Here is a 14,146-nt window from a genome sequence, read left to right as displayed (position 1 = left end):
AAAGTTCTCACAGAAATAACTTTTGAAATGGGTATAAAGAATGATGAAGTGAGGGGCACCTGGGTGGTTCAGTGGTTGAGCATCTGCCATGATCCGGGGGTCCTAGGATTGAGTCCCACATCGGGGTCCCCGTAGGGAGCCTGCTTCTCCCTCTACCTGTGTCTCTGCCTCTCTCTGTGTGTCTCTCATGAATGAATAAATAAAATCTTTAAAAAAAAAAAGAATGATGAAGTGAAAAGGGAGAAAAATGACATTTTGGATGTAGAGAACAGCACAAGATGAAGCCTCAAAACCTTATTACCATAGAAGTAGGGCTGCCAGGAGCCTCTTCCTGACAGAGTATGCAACAATTATAAAAAGTAGAGGAGAACTATCCACTGCCTATGTTTGATTGGAAATGCATTTGAATGACTTAGTTTGTTCATTTCCAATACTTTATTACATGCCATTGATAAACATACCGCAATTTTTATCTATTATATTTTTCAAAGACATCTGGGTTGTTTCCAGTTTGAGTCTGTAAATATTCTGTGAATATTCTTGCCTGAGTTTCTTGGTACACAAAGGAACGCATTTCTATGGGCACATGCCTAGAAGTGAAACTGCTGACTCATCAGGTTTTTGAGGCTTGTGTTTAGCGGATGACCAACGGTTTCCCAAAGCAGTTGCTCCAAGAAACACCCCACCAGTGCATGAGAGTCTTCATAATCTCACATCCTTGCCAAATAGTGTAGTATTGGTAGTTTTTAAAATTATAGCCATACTGGTAATCTGTAGTGATATCTCATTGTAGTTCTAAACTGCATTTCCCTGCATACTAACTAGATTTAATACTTTTTCAAATGTTTTTGGCCATTTGTGTATCCACTTTTGCGATATGTATCTGATTAGTTTCTTGCCCATATTCTATTTACTGTTCATCTTTTCCTCATTAATTTGTAGATCCTCCTTCTCCCCTCCTCCCACACACACACACACACACACAATCCATACACTGACATACACTCACACACCCACACACATAAATTCCAGTTACAAACTTTCTGAAACATCCTCTACTCTGTAGCTTGCCTTTATACTTAATGGTATCTTTTTTCATTTTTTTTAACAGAAGTTGTTAATTTTAATATAGTCTAATTCAGCTCTTTTACTTTATGATAAATGCTTTTGTTTGTTTTCTGCTTTTGGGTTTTTTCCTTAAAATCTCTATCCTAAAGTCATAAAGGCGTTTCTCTTATTATCTTCCAGGAAGTCTCTTGGATTACTTTTAATATTTAAATATAATCCACCTAGAAGTACCTGCCCCCACAACTGCTCTGCAGTGCCACTTGGTCATAAATCAAATGTTCACATTTGTCTGTCTTCTTCTGAACTTTCTATTCCGTTCAATTTGTCTATTGTTCATCTGTTTCCTCCAGTATTACACTGCATAATTTATTGTACCACTATAATAAGTCTTAGTTTACAGATAAGTTTTCTTGCCTTTTCTCCTTCCAGACTGACCTAGTTCTTTTTACACTTCTAGAAATATATGCCTTTTATTTATTTTTAAAATATTATTTATTTATTTATTTATTTATTTATTTATTTATTTATTTATTCATTCATTCATGAGAGACAAAGAGAGAGAGGCAGAGACATAGGCATAGGGAGAACCAGGCTCTCTTCAGGGAGCCCAATGCAGGACTCCATCCCAAGACCCTCGGATCGCGACCTGAGCCAAAGGTAGACACTCAACCACTGAGCCACCCAGGCATTCCAAAATATATGCCTTTTAGAAACAACTTATCCATTTCAATGCACACATACATACACACTCCTGGATGTTTATTATAATTTTTTGAAACTGTAGATCAATTGGGGGAAGAATCAGCATCTTTAAAATATTAAGTCTCCATTTATTTAAGTCTTTAATGTCACTAATAACTTCATATACTTTATATAAATGTCTTACAGATTTTTGTTAGACTTCTTCCTAAATATATAACACTGTTGGATGCTATAACAAAAAGTATTTTTTAAACATTTCATTATCTAATTGTTTGTTGCTGACATACAGAATTGACATTGATTTTCAGAAACCATCCTAAATTCACTAATACTAATTTTTTTGTTTTTTTATTTTCACAACCATTCATAAATAATGCCAGTTTTATTTATTCTCTTTCAATATTTAAACCATTGATTTACTTGCCTTCTCTCACTACATTTGCTAATCCTCCAATATCATGTTGAATAGATGTGGTAATAGTGGACATTGCTGTCCTGTTCCCAACCTCAAAAGTAAAGCCTTCAAAAATCCACTATTAAGTATATTATATACTCTCCATTTTTATAGATATCTTTTATTAAATCAAGTAAGTTACCTTCTATTTTTAGTTTGCATAGTTGTTTCAAAGCCAGAACTTGATAGATCCATCTCTGGAGCCCTTGTCATAAGCAAAGTTAATGACGAGTGACAGACTGAGCAAAAATATTTGTGAGTTATAGACCAGAGGGCTAAGCTCTCTAAAGAATTCTGGTAACATTGCCAGATTTGATTTTCTCACACATAGTTCCAAACACTATGTTCTAGGCCACTGATGTCAGGAATCAAAGTTTTACCAGTCCAGGAGCATAAATAAGTTAGTTTTTTCCATAAAGCTAAGTGTATTTATTTTAAAGGATTGTCTTTTTTTCCTGTGGATATCTTTCGTGTAATTTTTAATGATACAATGTTATTTTTCTAATAAATCATTATTATAATATTCAGTAATTTAGGGTTTTAAAAATTTATCTTATTGGACAAACTAAAATATTAGTAACTTGCTGCAGGCCCATCTTAATTCTTTATTTGATGGTCTCAGAAATCTTTGACTATATGTCTATCAGTGATCTTTAGAGTACTGACAAAGAAAAGAGCAGCCAATGCATTAAGGCGATATGGGGAAAGAGGACCCTTAGGGAATATGGAGGAGGATATAAACCAGGGCAGTGAGACACCACAAAGGCAAGGGAATAAAAGGTTTCAGCCTGGGGCTGTAGTTGGCTATGTCAAATGATACAGAGTCGAGTAGGATGAAGACGATAAAATACCTACTGCGTCTAGTAACAAAGAGGACATTAATGATTCCAATGGGAGACTTTCAGCAGAGCAGCAAGGCCAAGACCGATGCTGTGGGTGGAAGACAGAAATATTGGTGAGAAGTGGATTCTTCTCCACTTGGATGATTTTTCTGAGAACTTCAATTTTGAAGAGAGACAGGGGTCTCAGTTCTACTGTAGATATAGTAGGATTTGGGTTCACAGATTGCTTGGTTTGTTTGTTTGTTTTGAAGATGAGAGTTGGTTGAATAAGAGTAACATTAATTTAAAATCTAGCAGAGAGACAGGGATATTAAAATAAGGAGACAAAGATAATAATTAACAGAGAGAGATTCTGAGAACATGAAGGTGAGTGGAATATAGAACATAGATGGACAACTTCAGCATGGGCAGGGAAAGAGAACTTTGTCTTCTGTGCATCATAAAGGAAGCACTCAGGGCATCAGCCTAAGACTGTGGGGCTTCTATGTGAAGCTTAACACCAGCTGTCTATGTGAATGGTGCCCCATGCTTGCATTAGGTACATCTGCCCGGGCACATGCAGCAGTCTTGTACATATGTAAATCTGTAAGTCAGTGGAACTAGAATTTGGGAGAATCACCATCAAGAGTAAGAATAGTTAGTGAAAGTCCTTGACACAGAGCAGTCAACAAATTGGGAGTGAATTAGAAGAGCAAGAGAAGGGAAAAGAGAGCCACCTTTTCTCCTTTCCACATTTCCCATGCTAAGTTTCCATCAGGTTTCACTCTTAAAAACATTCCTTCTATGTTCCTCTTCCCTTGGTCTGCCACAGTGATCATTCTCCAAATTCCTTGCTTAGGCAGCTTTTAAGAAGAAGATAGTCTCTCAAACTCATGCAGAACAAGATAGGTATTTAAATACTAAAGACTATATTTTAACTTAAAAGAATTCATCCCTAAAGGTGAAATTTAAGCAGTTTATTGGTGAGTAGCAGAGATATTTTTAGAAGAGAAGTCATCCTGGTGCTTTTATATCCCTTATAACCCTTCCAGGGCCATGGCATTCAGTTCCATGATCCACACAAATGCACCCAGTCAAGGGAAATGTGGGGCTGAGATCTGTCCCTGCTGATGATGATATAGGCAAATTGAAGTTCCCTTTTTTTCTAAATTAAATCAACATGTATATTGAGCCTATACTGTCTTCCACCTAGTATGTCATCATTACCCCAAATCCATTTGTTCAAACTTTGTACAATTATCTGCAGAAGGAGATGGGGTGATAGTTTCTGCAGAACATCTGTGAATAGGATCCTGAGGGACTTTCACTAGCCTGAGATGACTGGTTTGTCCCAGAAGAGCATGGCAGATGTTGGGTGCTTAGAGGAATTCATTTAAGGTAGCAATCTGTGAAATGAGAAGGAGGCTGGTAAATGTATGAATAAACTCGATCTGAATCCTATACATACTGATCGATACTGTCAGGGAAGGGAGGACCAAACAGAGGTATAAAAGTATAAGATTTCCAGTTTAAAAAATAAACAAGAGACTAATTTCTCTCCACTCACCTTAACATAAAATTTTTTTAAGGAAGATTTTACTAATTATCTCAAACAAACAATAAATCATCCATCCCGCAAAGGTGGGCTTTTATGATGCTCATACTCTTTCTATAGGAGGGTTTCCAGAAGGTGGATTCAGTGAATGAGCTGGATTCACCTTTGCTTTGCATTGTGAATGGAGTTGCATTCAGACATCCTAGCATCTGAGCTTCAGGTGAGACTAGGCATTGTCTAACCTGTTGACCTAGCACATAGAAGGCACTCAGTTAACATTTCTGCATGTTAAATAAATGCTTCTTCTGGTGCTGCTCTTTAGAGTAAAGAGTGGCTGGCTCTTTAGTCAATGACAGAAGCTTCATCTGCATCTGAATTGAACTCCACTAGGAGTGGTGCATTCTGGGAAATGGCCTCATTAGCCAGTGTCCTCTATGTCTCCCTCTGGGACTATAGAGCTGTCATCTCTGGCATTAGTGTGGAGAGAATCTCAGCCAGAACACCAGGTTGGGGCGAAAAGGGCTTTCTTCACCTTCATGCAGGACTAGTGGTGGCAAAGAATCAGAGAAAACAAAGAGGGACTCGCACATCTCCATGGATTCTTAAACTGAGGACCTAAAAATGCATTTTCACCTGTTGTTTCCCAGTAACACGAGAAAGGTGTTGGCAGGCAGCAAAAAAATGTTCTTGGGCAGCAGTCCAGTTGGCCTCAAAAGGCTATCAAGGAGGCATTTAAAAAGCTCTTTGCACAGACATGTCCAGAATATTGACCAGAAGAGAGAAGAAGCCCTCACTGAGCAATTTTCTCTCACATGTTCAAACCTCCCCTCAGCTGTGTGTTTGGCAGGGATCCCATAGAAATCGCAGCAGAAGCTATCAAGATAGCTTTTATGTAGACATCCTCCATTTTAATAATCCCCAAGTTTCAATAAAAACTATCTCTTTCCACTTCTACAGATGGCAGGAAGACTAGACAGCAGAATATGCTTTCTACAGACAGCTACTGATTCTTTTTCAGTATGTACCAAACACAGAAGGAATTCTTAACTACTTTTAAGTTATATAATGACAGAAAAAATAATAAATGGAGTACTTAGAAAACTAAACAATATTTTGTTATTAAAAATATGTAAGCTTGCAAGTTTGGAAAGTTAAAATCTTGAAAAAGAGCTCTTCTTCAGTTCTTTTCATTCCTAAATGACCCATTAGTCAATTCATTCATTAAAAATATTATTGAGCTCCAAATGAGTACCAGGAACTTGGACAATAGGGATTTAGGATACAGAGAGCAAGGGGTAGGGAATAGATTTCATTTATTTATTTTCCTTCCACATAAAATTTATACCTTGAGGATGTCTTCAGGAAAATGTCATTTTTGAGTGCAAATGGGAAATTATGAGAAATGCAGTTGATAAGTTCTGTTTGCACATGGTCAGTCTTTCCCTTCTCCTTCCCTCACTGTAACTTGCTAGATGTATTCCATTTCTCTTCCAGGGACAAAGAAATAAAGTTGATCCCTCTTGTCTGTGACAATTAATTACTTATCTTGCTTTGAATCTGCACTTGTGAGATGGGTATTTAATTGGGCCCAGCCTTCAAAGAACTCAAGGTTATCTTCATGGCAAACCCCACAAGGGAATACAATATATTACCTTCAAAATATCTTAGACACAGCCTTAGCTTTCTATTTTAAAACTGTCTTTACTCAAATGGTTAATCATTTCTTCTAGATCATTAAGAAAATATTATTATTATGAGGTTTTAAGGGCATTTTCATTTCTTTTTTTTATCATTTACAATCCCGTTAGCTTCGAAAGTGATTTGAGGCTGCTTAAAATAGAAACGATTTATGTCGCATAGCTTTTCAAATAGAAAAACATGAAGAAGTAGGGGAAGCTTTATTATAGTCCCTGTTACGTCTTTCTTAGAAGTCATATAAAAAATCCTGCAATGCTAAGGCACAGCAAGCTTTTGTTCTACATTAGAATTTCCTTCTGAAAGTCCTATTTTCCTGCCCTATGTTGAAATTGTCCTCATACTAACATTAACTGAGGATTTATCATGGGCCAAGCACTATCCAGTACTTCACAAGCATTAGCTTGTCTAGTTCCTGAACATATCATATAGGGTGTATTACCTGAACTTCATTTTAAATACAAGGAAACTAAGTTTGGAGCTTAAGTGGCTTGCTTGAAGTCTAGTGAATTGCAGAGAAAATTCCAATCCAGGCAGGTCTGATGGTCTCCAGAGTACTTCATCACTAGTGAATATTTATAAATAATGGGTCATATGCCATTTGTGGATCATGAGGTCAACTTAGTGGCTTGTGATCAAGTGAATAAGATAGAATAATAATGATCAGAGTATGTCCCACAAAGTAAAAAGCAAGTTATATTTCAAGAAATTTTGTTTTCAGTGTATGTCTGTTTTTATGCTGGATTGTGATATAAAATATATGTCTGTGAGTTGCTATCATAAAAAATTTCAAAGCTGCTGCACTAAGATATATTGACTCTCAGTCATTCATGTTCCAAATACAGGAGAACTGCTGGTTTTTAAAATAAATCTGCCCTCTACAGAAATGTTTACAAGAAAGAAGAGAGTTAAAAATCTATGACTCAGTATGCCTCTCCCTATGTGAATAGGCTTAACAAACTAACTCCCAGAACTGTGCAGTAGAATTTTCCTAAAATAGTCAGACCTGACTGGTCTTATATCAAGTTGCTAATAGTAAATCACTCATCTACCACTACAGCAATAACAGAACAAATATTTTTTGCTTTGGTAAGAACAAAAATCTAAAGGGTAGAAAAGCATCCAAGGGCCACCTTCTCCATCAAAGGAAGGTATAGCAGATGGAGCAGCAGCAGCTTCTGGAATAGAGTGTGCATTGGTCTGTCCAGCCATCCCCAAGAAAGACCAGGCTCTCGTGTGTGTGTGGGTGTTCATTATTTTTAAAAGGAAGTGAAAATTAGACAAATTGAGTATAAACAATTCAAAATATAATGTGTTTTCTAAGATGTTAAACTATTCTCTATGAACTTCCCGCCTACAAAAGACAATTTAGTTCTCATTATCCTCTTTCCCCATACAAATATTTGAATCATCCCCTGATCTCAGAGGTCCACTGATAACTACTGTGTTATGAAGATATCAATTAAAGCAGGAAGCTGCACTTCAAGGGGTGTCAGTCCTCTGTGAGGATGAATTCAAACTAGTCTTATTCAGGGAACATAGGAGAAGACAAGAGATGAATAGTAGCTAGGTTGAATGAAAAAATGAAGAAAGGAATATAACTAACCTTGATAAAATTACTCTGTGGATAGGATGACCAAAAACATTCCAGAAATTTATATGTAAGAGACATTCTTTGAGTTGTGAAAGCATACTTTCCAGAAAATAAAGAGATGTTTTTCATAAATACCCTAGTAAAATTGTGGAAGTCATGTATATATTTTTAAAGGAATGCAAGGTGAAACTGCACAGAAATTGACCAAAAGGGAGCCATGCAACACACTCAGGCATGTCTATCATTCATTTTCACTAACCGAAGGGAGCGAGCAGTGTTAGCAAGGTGCTCCTAATCGTGCCACTGAAGGTTGGCATCATGGCCAGGGGTTTCCTTGGGTTGGTGATAAGATGTTTTTTAACATAGCAGAAGGATAGAGAACAAGTCTTCTGTGACTTTCCAAATCAATTAGTTCATTTAACTTCCTTACACCTGAAACACAAAGGACAGTATCACCCATACATAAACTAGTTGAAGGATAACTGACATAAACCACTTGTGCAAATGGCCTGGGGCACAGTAAGCTCAATGAGTGTTAGATGCTATTACTTACTATTATTTCTCCTTATTCAAATGTGGCTCTAGATTTTTTCTAATTCACACTAAAACTGTCCTTTTGCATATATATTTTTATTATGTCACCTCAATTTCTTCTCATAAAAGAGTAATAAGTAAATAAATCCACCTATTTAATTCTGTTAGCTCATGGCTCTACCTTTCTATTTCCAACAGTGGACAGACAACCCTTTGATTTCACATGAAAGTAAGACAATTACTTTGGTTTTGTTTACTATTGCCTTCCTGAAATTAGTTCAAAATGAACCTTGATCCCATTGTTGGTATACCTGGTGTTAGACATGACCATGATTGTTTAGAATGTCATAATTAAGAATATTATTCAAAGAAATTGTGCACTGTGAATAATGCCAGACAAATTCAACTCACAGGGTTCCTGTGAAAATTAAAAGGGATGCCAATGAAAAGAGTTTGTCCATATTAACACTTTCTATTACATGAGATTTGTGTCCCCTCTTTCACACAGATTTTCCACTGACTGAGGGTAGTACAATCACTCCTTTGTGCCAAAAAGGATACTTTCCCTGTGGGAATCTTACCAAGTGCTTACCCCGTGCTTTTCACTGTGATGGCGTGGATGACTGCGGGAATGGGGCTGATGAGGACAACTGTGGTGAGTCTCCTGCTCAGTTCCAGATGTGCACCTCCCCTGTGAACAGCCTCAAACTGCGTGGACCAAATAATAATTGTCATGAAAGGGAAGAGAGGAATTGTTATTCTATATGGAATCCTATTGTAACATGGATAATTGCTCCCCAATTTATTTGTGATGATGACCAGAATTGTCACAGGTAGAGGTTGTGTGAATCAGAAATACAAAACTGATAAAAATAGAAATCATATTTTGAAATCTACTTGGATGTCCATATTCTAATTTTTAAATGTCTTCCTATGACTTTTTTTTTTTTTTGGCTTGGTAATTTAGTTCAGCTGCAAGAATATCCATAAAGTGTGAATGGGCTCTGCCTAGAGAATTGATTGGTTGAGCAGACCTCTGCTGAATGCCCACAATGTGCCAGGTGCTATTCAACTCACCTGGACAGAGCAGGCTCAAGGGAGAGAAGGTCCTACCCTCATGAAGTTCACTTGGACCTGCGAACAAGGAGGACAATAAATCTGTACATAAATAAACCAGATGTATTTAATTATTAAGATTTATTTAAATACTAAAGTTTTCAGAGAGTGATAAGTGTCATAAAGAATAGAAAACAAAATAATGAAATAGAAAATGACCTGAAAGGAAGACTATTTTAAAGATGCAACCAGAGAAAACATCTCTGAGATGCTGACATTTGAATTGAGAACCAAACCATGAAAGGTTATGAAGGAACAGAGTTGCAGACAAAACAGCAAGTGCAAAGACCCTGAGGCTCAATGAAACATGAAAATGTATTTGTGGGTTGGAAAAGCCAGTATGGCTTGAGCAGAGTGAACAAGGGTATAGAAGGTAAAGAGGTAAGCAGAGGCCAGATCACCAAAAGTCTTACAGGCCATTTCAGACATGTATGTTGGGAAAGTATATATTGTCTAAAATAACCTGTATATTTTTACTTGAAGAAGTAAATGCCAGGTTGACATGTCTAGTCAATGAGTGAGTAGACACTAGAACCCAGATTTCCTGAATCCGAGAGAATCCTGTGTGTTTTCTACCACACAGAGCTGCCATTTTTTGGTACTGCCCAACTAGCAATCAAAGTGAGACAGCATTGTCCGGGAATGCCAGGCATCTGTCTCTAGAATCTGCTTTCCTGCCCCTGAGTATTCATGCATGGGTCCCCCTCATGGAAACTTCTGCCTTCACATCCTGTGAATCATTCATGCTTATCCTTAGGATGCAGTACAGGTCCCCTTCTCCCCTGAGAAGCTGGGCTTCCCTGGCCCCACTTCCCCACCCTGAAGCTCTCCCACCAGTCTAAGATAAACACCTTATCTCTCTGTTGCCATAGCATCCTGGCTGTAGCTGTATGGTCGTACTAAGGACTGCTTTGTCTTTTCACTGTACTTCTTTCACTAGACGTGAACTTCTTGAAAAGAGTTCTTCTTTTTGTGTTATTTGTCTCTGTGTCACCAGAGCCTAAAACAGTAGAGTATACAGTAGGTGCTCAATCATGGCTCAGTAATGAGGGCAGCTGTCTGGATGGCAATGGGCAAGTCAATCAAATTCTTGGCATTACCTTTTCACTGCATAGGAATCAGAGATCCTGCATGTTTATCTACCTCATGAGGATGTTCTGAATGCAAATTAAAAATAATTCATGTGAAGGCATCAAATAGAATCATTTAAAAAACCATTGTGGGTATTAATAAGAAATAGAAACAAATTAAAGATTTCAGGGATCAAAGGGCACCTGTGGGCAACTATTTAAATTTACTTTTCTATTTGTATGAACTTCAGTATCATACATTATAATATGTATCTTGTCATTTTAATAGCATATATTAAGGTAATGATACTTCAAAATCAGACCTCCTTTTCAAAAAGAGTAAAATTTTCTTGCAGAAAAAGGAGAAGGAAATTTAGCAAATAAGCAGGTTATATCCTCTGACAAATTGAGAAAATATTATTCCATCTATAGGACTAGATAATCTTTATTATAAGGAACTTTGCTTTTGCTTTATTAAGGGCAGGTGACATATATTTTATTAGTCATTACATCTATCAAGTACGTATCTACATATACATATGCAGCAGTATGCATATGACAAAACAATTCAGATTGTATTTTCTTCTGAGGACTTCAAAATTAAGATGAAACATTTAAACTGTCAGCCTTAGAAACAAGTAATATTTTTCAAGATGGATATATGTATGTAAAACAATTATCTATTTCCATTATGCATTTTCTGATACATACATTTGAAATATTTATAACCGCAAAAAAGGGAAAAAATCTAGATCTTTGCCTAGCTTTTTCTCCCTTACCATCAATGTTATCATTCAATTACTTAAACAAATTTTAATTGATTTCATTATCAAATTTTTATACTTTTGTTTTGTAATTTGATATTTGATTTATAGAATAACTGACCCATATTCATCACCATTTCACAGGAGACACTAGTGGATGGGCGACTATATTTGGCACAGTCCATGGAAATGCTAATAATGTGGCATTAACACAGGAGTGCTGTAAGTGGTATTGATTCAAAGACTCAGTATCAGCTTTGCGAGCAACATGATTTGTGGTGCATGGATTTATATGGGTAGGGTGATAAATTCCGTTTAGAATTTTAATTTCAGTTCAATGTATTTCAGTGGTCAATTGATCTGTTGTCTGCCGTGGGACTGAAGAGTTGGAAGAAAACAGCATACTCCATTCATACTCATTTATGTATTAGCCTGTGATTGCAAGAATATAGAGATATTGAATAATTATGACAAATAATAAAGATCTTTTTCCCTTTCATTAATTTATTCAATAAAGATATTGAGTACCAACTACTTTCCAGCCCCCATGTTAAATACTGATAATGATAAGCAAGATGTGGCCTCAACTCACAAATACTACACACTGTAGCAGGAAAGACAAATCCTCATGGAAGCAGGGATGGTACAATACAATGCTAAGCTGGAGGATGATGTTTGCTCAAGGGAATGCAGAAGCCCATTGGAAGAAATGAAGGCTGTGCCAGGGGTGGGGAAAGATCCACAGAGAAAATGACTTTGAGATGGACCTAGAAAGTCCTGGGTGAGGGAAGAGGAGAAGATAACAGGATGAGCAGGAGAGTAAGATCTTCAAAACACTGGGATAGGAAGGTGCAGAGCACCTCCCAATTGCCTTTCCCAGTGGTTCTGAGTGCATGAGGCAGAAGAGCTGGAGCTGGACCTAGAAGATGAGGCCCACAAAGGGTTTTGGGGGCACACTTTGGACATTTGCCTCTATGCTGTAGGTAGAATCATGTCTTTATCTATACCTATATTACATACATGTATATAATGTATACGTAGACATAATTAGGTAGGTACATGTGCAATTATATACAAATACTATTATGAACATATAATGCATATATATTAAACACTATATTAGCATTATATTATGCACTTTATAATACCAGTTTATAATTACCACTTATATGCTTTATTATACATGCACAGTTATATCACATATAAAAATTAGAAATTAAAAAGATTAAAAATAAATATAACTGAAAGTTCTAATATTTTCTTCCTGAACTACAATAGATCATCTTGTACACATCCCCATTATGGAGATCACTGCTGTACACAGTGGGCAACCTCCAAAATTGTGGGCTTGTTTTCTTTTAATGAAGAGGAAGAAGCACATGATAAGAAGTGTTGGTGAGACTGGTTCTTCCACCAGAATTATAGCGAATGGATTAGAACAGTAGTTCTCAACCAATTGTCTGGAGACATTTGAGTTGTAATCACTTGTGGGTTGCTACTGGCATCTAGTGTGCAGAGGACAAGGATGCTGTTGAGCATTCTACCCTGCACAGGACAGCCCGCCACAATGGAAAATGAGCTGACCCAAATGTCAACTTGCCAAGGTTGAGGAGAGAGACTGGTGAAAGAGATACTGATCATAATGTTTCCTACAATACTTCAAAATAATACTCAGAATCTGAGCTCAGAAAATATTAATGGGAAAATTGAGACAGAGAGATGCAGGAAGCATTTCTGAAGAAGAATCCAGAGCTTGAGGGTATGATTGACTTGCAAGAGAGGGATCTATGTTAGCTTAGGCAACAGGTCCAGCTTGGACTACATGGAATTCTTTATTGGTAAATAAGAATTTCAAACCCCAGGTCTTCAATCTAATAATGTAACCACTATTTTTAATGTCAATAAACATTGAAGTAAGCATTTTGAACTTATCTTTAAGTTAAGATCTAATCTAAAGTTATCTTTATCTTATCTTTATAAGCATAAACTTATAAACAACATAGAATATTTTCCAGAGCTTTATACACTACAATGCATCTTTTGAATTAAGCAGGTACTCAATAACCAAAATTCAGTGAAACTGATTTTTTAAAAGTTTGGATAAAAGTGATTTAAAGGAAGCAATTAGAAAGAACATATAAAGACTTAAATAAGTAATAGTAAATACAAAAATTGGAAAACAATTCTCATATTCTTAGCTCCATCAAAACAAATACTTACAGGATCGGGGCAAAATCAAGTGTTTCATAAATATTGCTTCTCTCTCTCTCTCTCTCTCTCTCTCTCTCTCTCTCTCAAACACACACACATACATATACACACACACACACACACACACAGATTGTCCCATGGGTCAACTTGGCCTGGTTTCTCCAAAGATTTCTCACTCCTTTTATATACCATTATCTTAATAATTATATAAATTTCTTCCCAGTAAATTTTCTGAAGTTTTTTCTTCTTCTGAATGTTTCTGACAGATGAATGGTTGGTTTTCCCACTTTTATAGCTTCTCTACAATTTTTATCTTCCACTATAACTTGAGAATAATGAAAAACAAAGAATCAAAAGAAGGAATCTGACTTGGTTGATTTCAATCAGGCCAATGGACGCTACAGCAGAACCTGCATCTCTCTCTTCTCCCAGCTCTAGAAATTTGAAAGATGAAAAGAATTAAATTTCATTTTAATCAACAAGAATTTATTGAGCAACCTCTTTGTGTCATTCAATCCAATTAAATTGACTCAATTAGACCCATTACAGATTTACTCCATCA

The 14,146-nt window shown here is 36.5% G+C and overlaps 1 protein-coding gene across 1 annotated transcript in view; it reads left to right on the top strand.

Moving 5' to 3' along the window:
* Positions 1–3,526: 3,526 nt before the first annotated feature.
* The window catches only part of RXFP2 (relaxin family peptide receptor 2), a 50,428-nt gene continuing 39,808 nt past the window's right edge, over positions 3,527–14,146 (top strand). Inside the window, exons 1-3 of the mRNA XM_072797117.1 lie at positions 3,527–3,604; positions 8,932–9,078; positions 11,518–11,595. Of these exons, the coding sequence (XP_072653218.1) occupies positions 3,592–3,604; positions 8,932–9,078; positions 11,518–11,595 (238 nt within the window). The 5' untranslated portion in view covers positions 3,527–3,591. The remainder of the gene's footprint in view (positions 3,605–8,931; positions 9,079–11,517; positions 11,596–14,146) is intronic.

This window comes from Canis lupus, chromosome 24, assembly GCF_048164855.1.
Source record: "Canis lupus baileyi chromosome 24, mCanLup2.hap1, whole genome shotgun sequence".
Lineage (NCBI taxonomy): Eukaryota > Metazoa > Chordata > Mammalia > Carnivora > Canidae > Canis > Canis lupus.
This window is presented reverse-complemented; position numbering and strand designations above follow the sequence as displayed.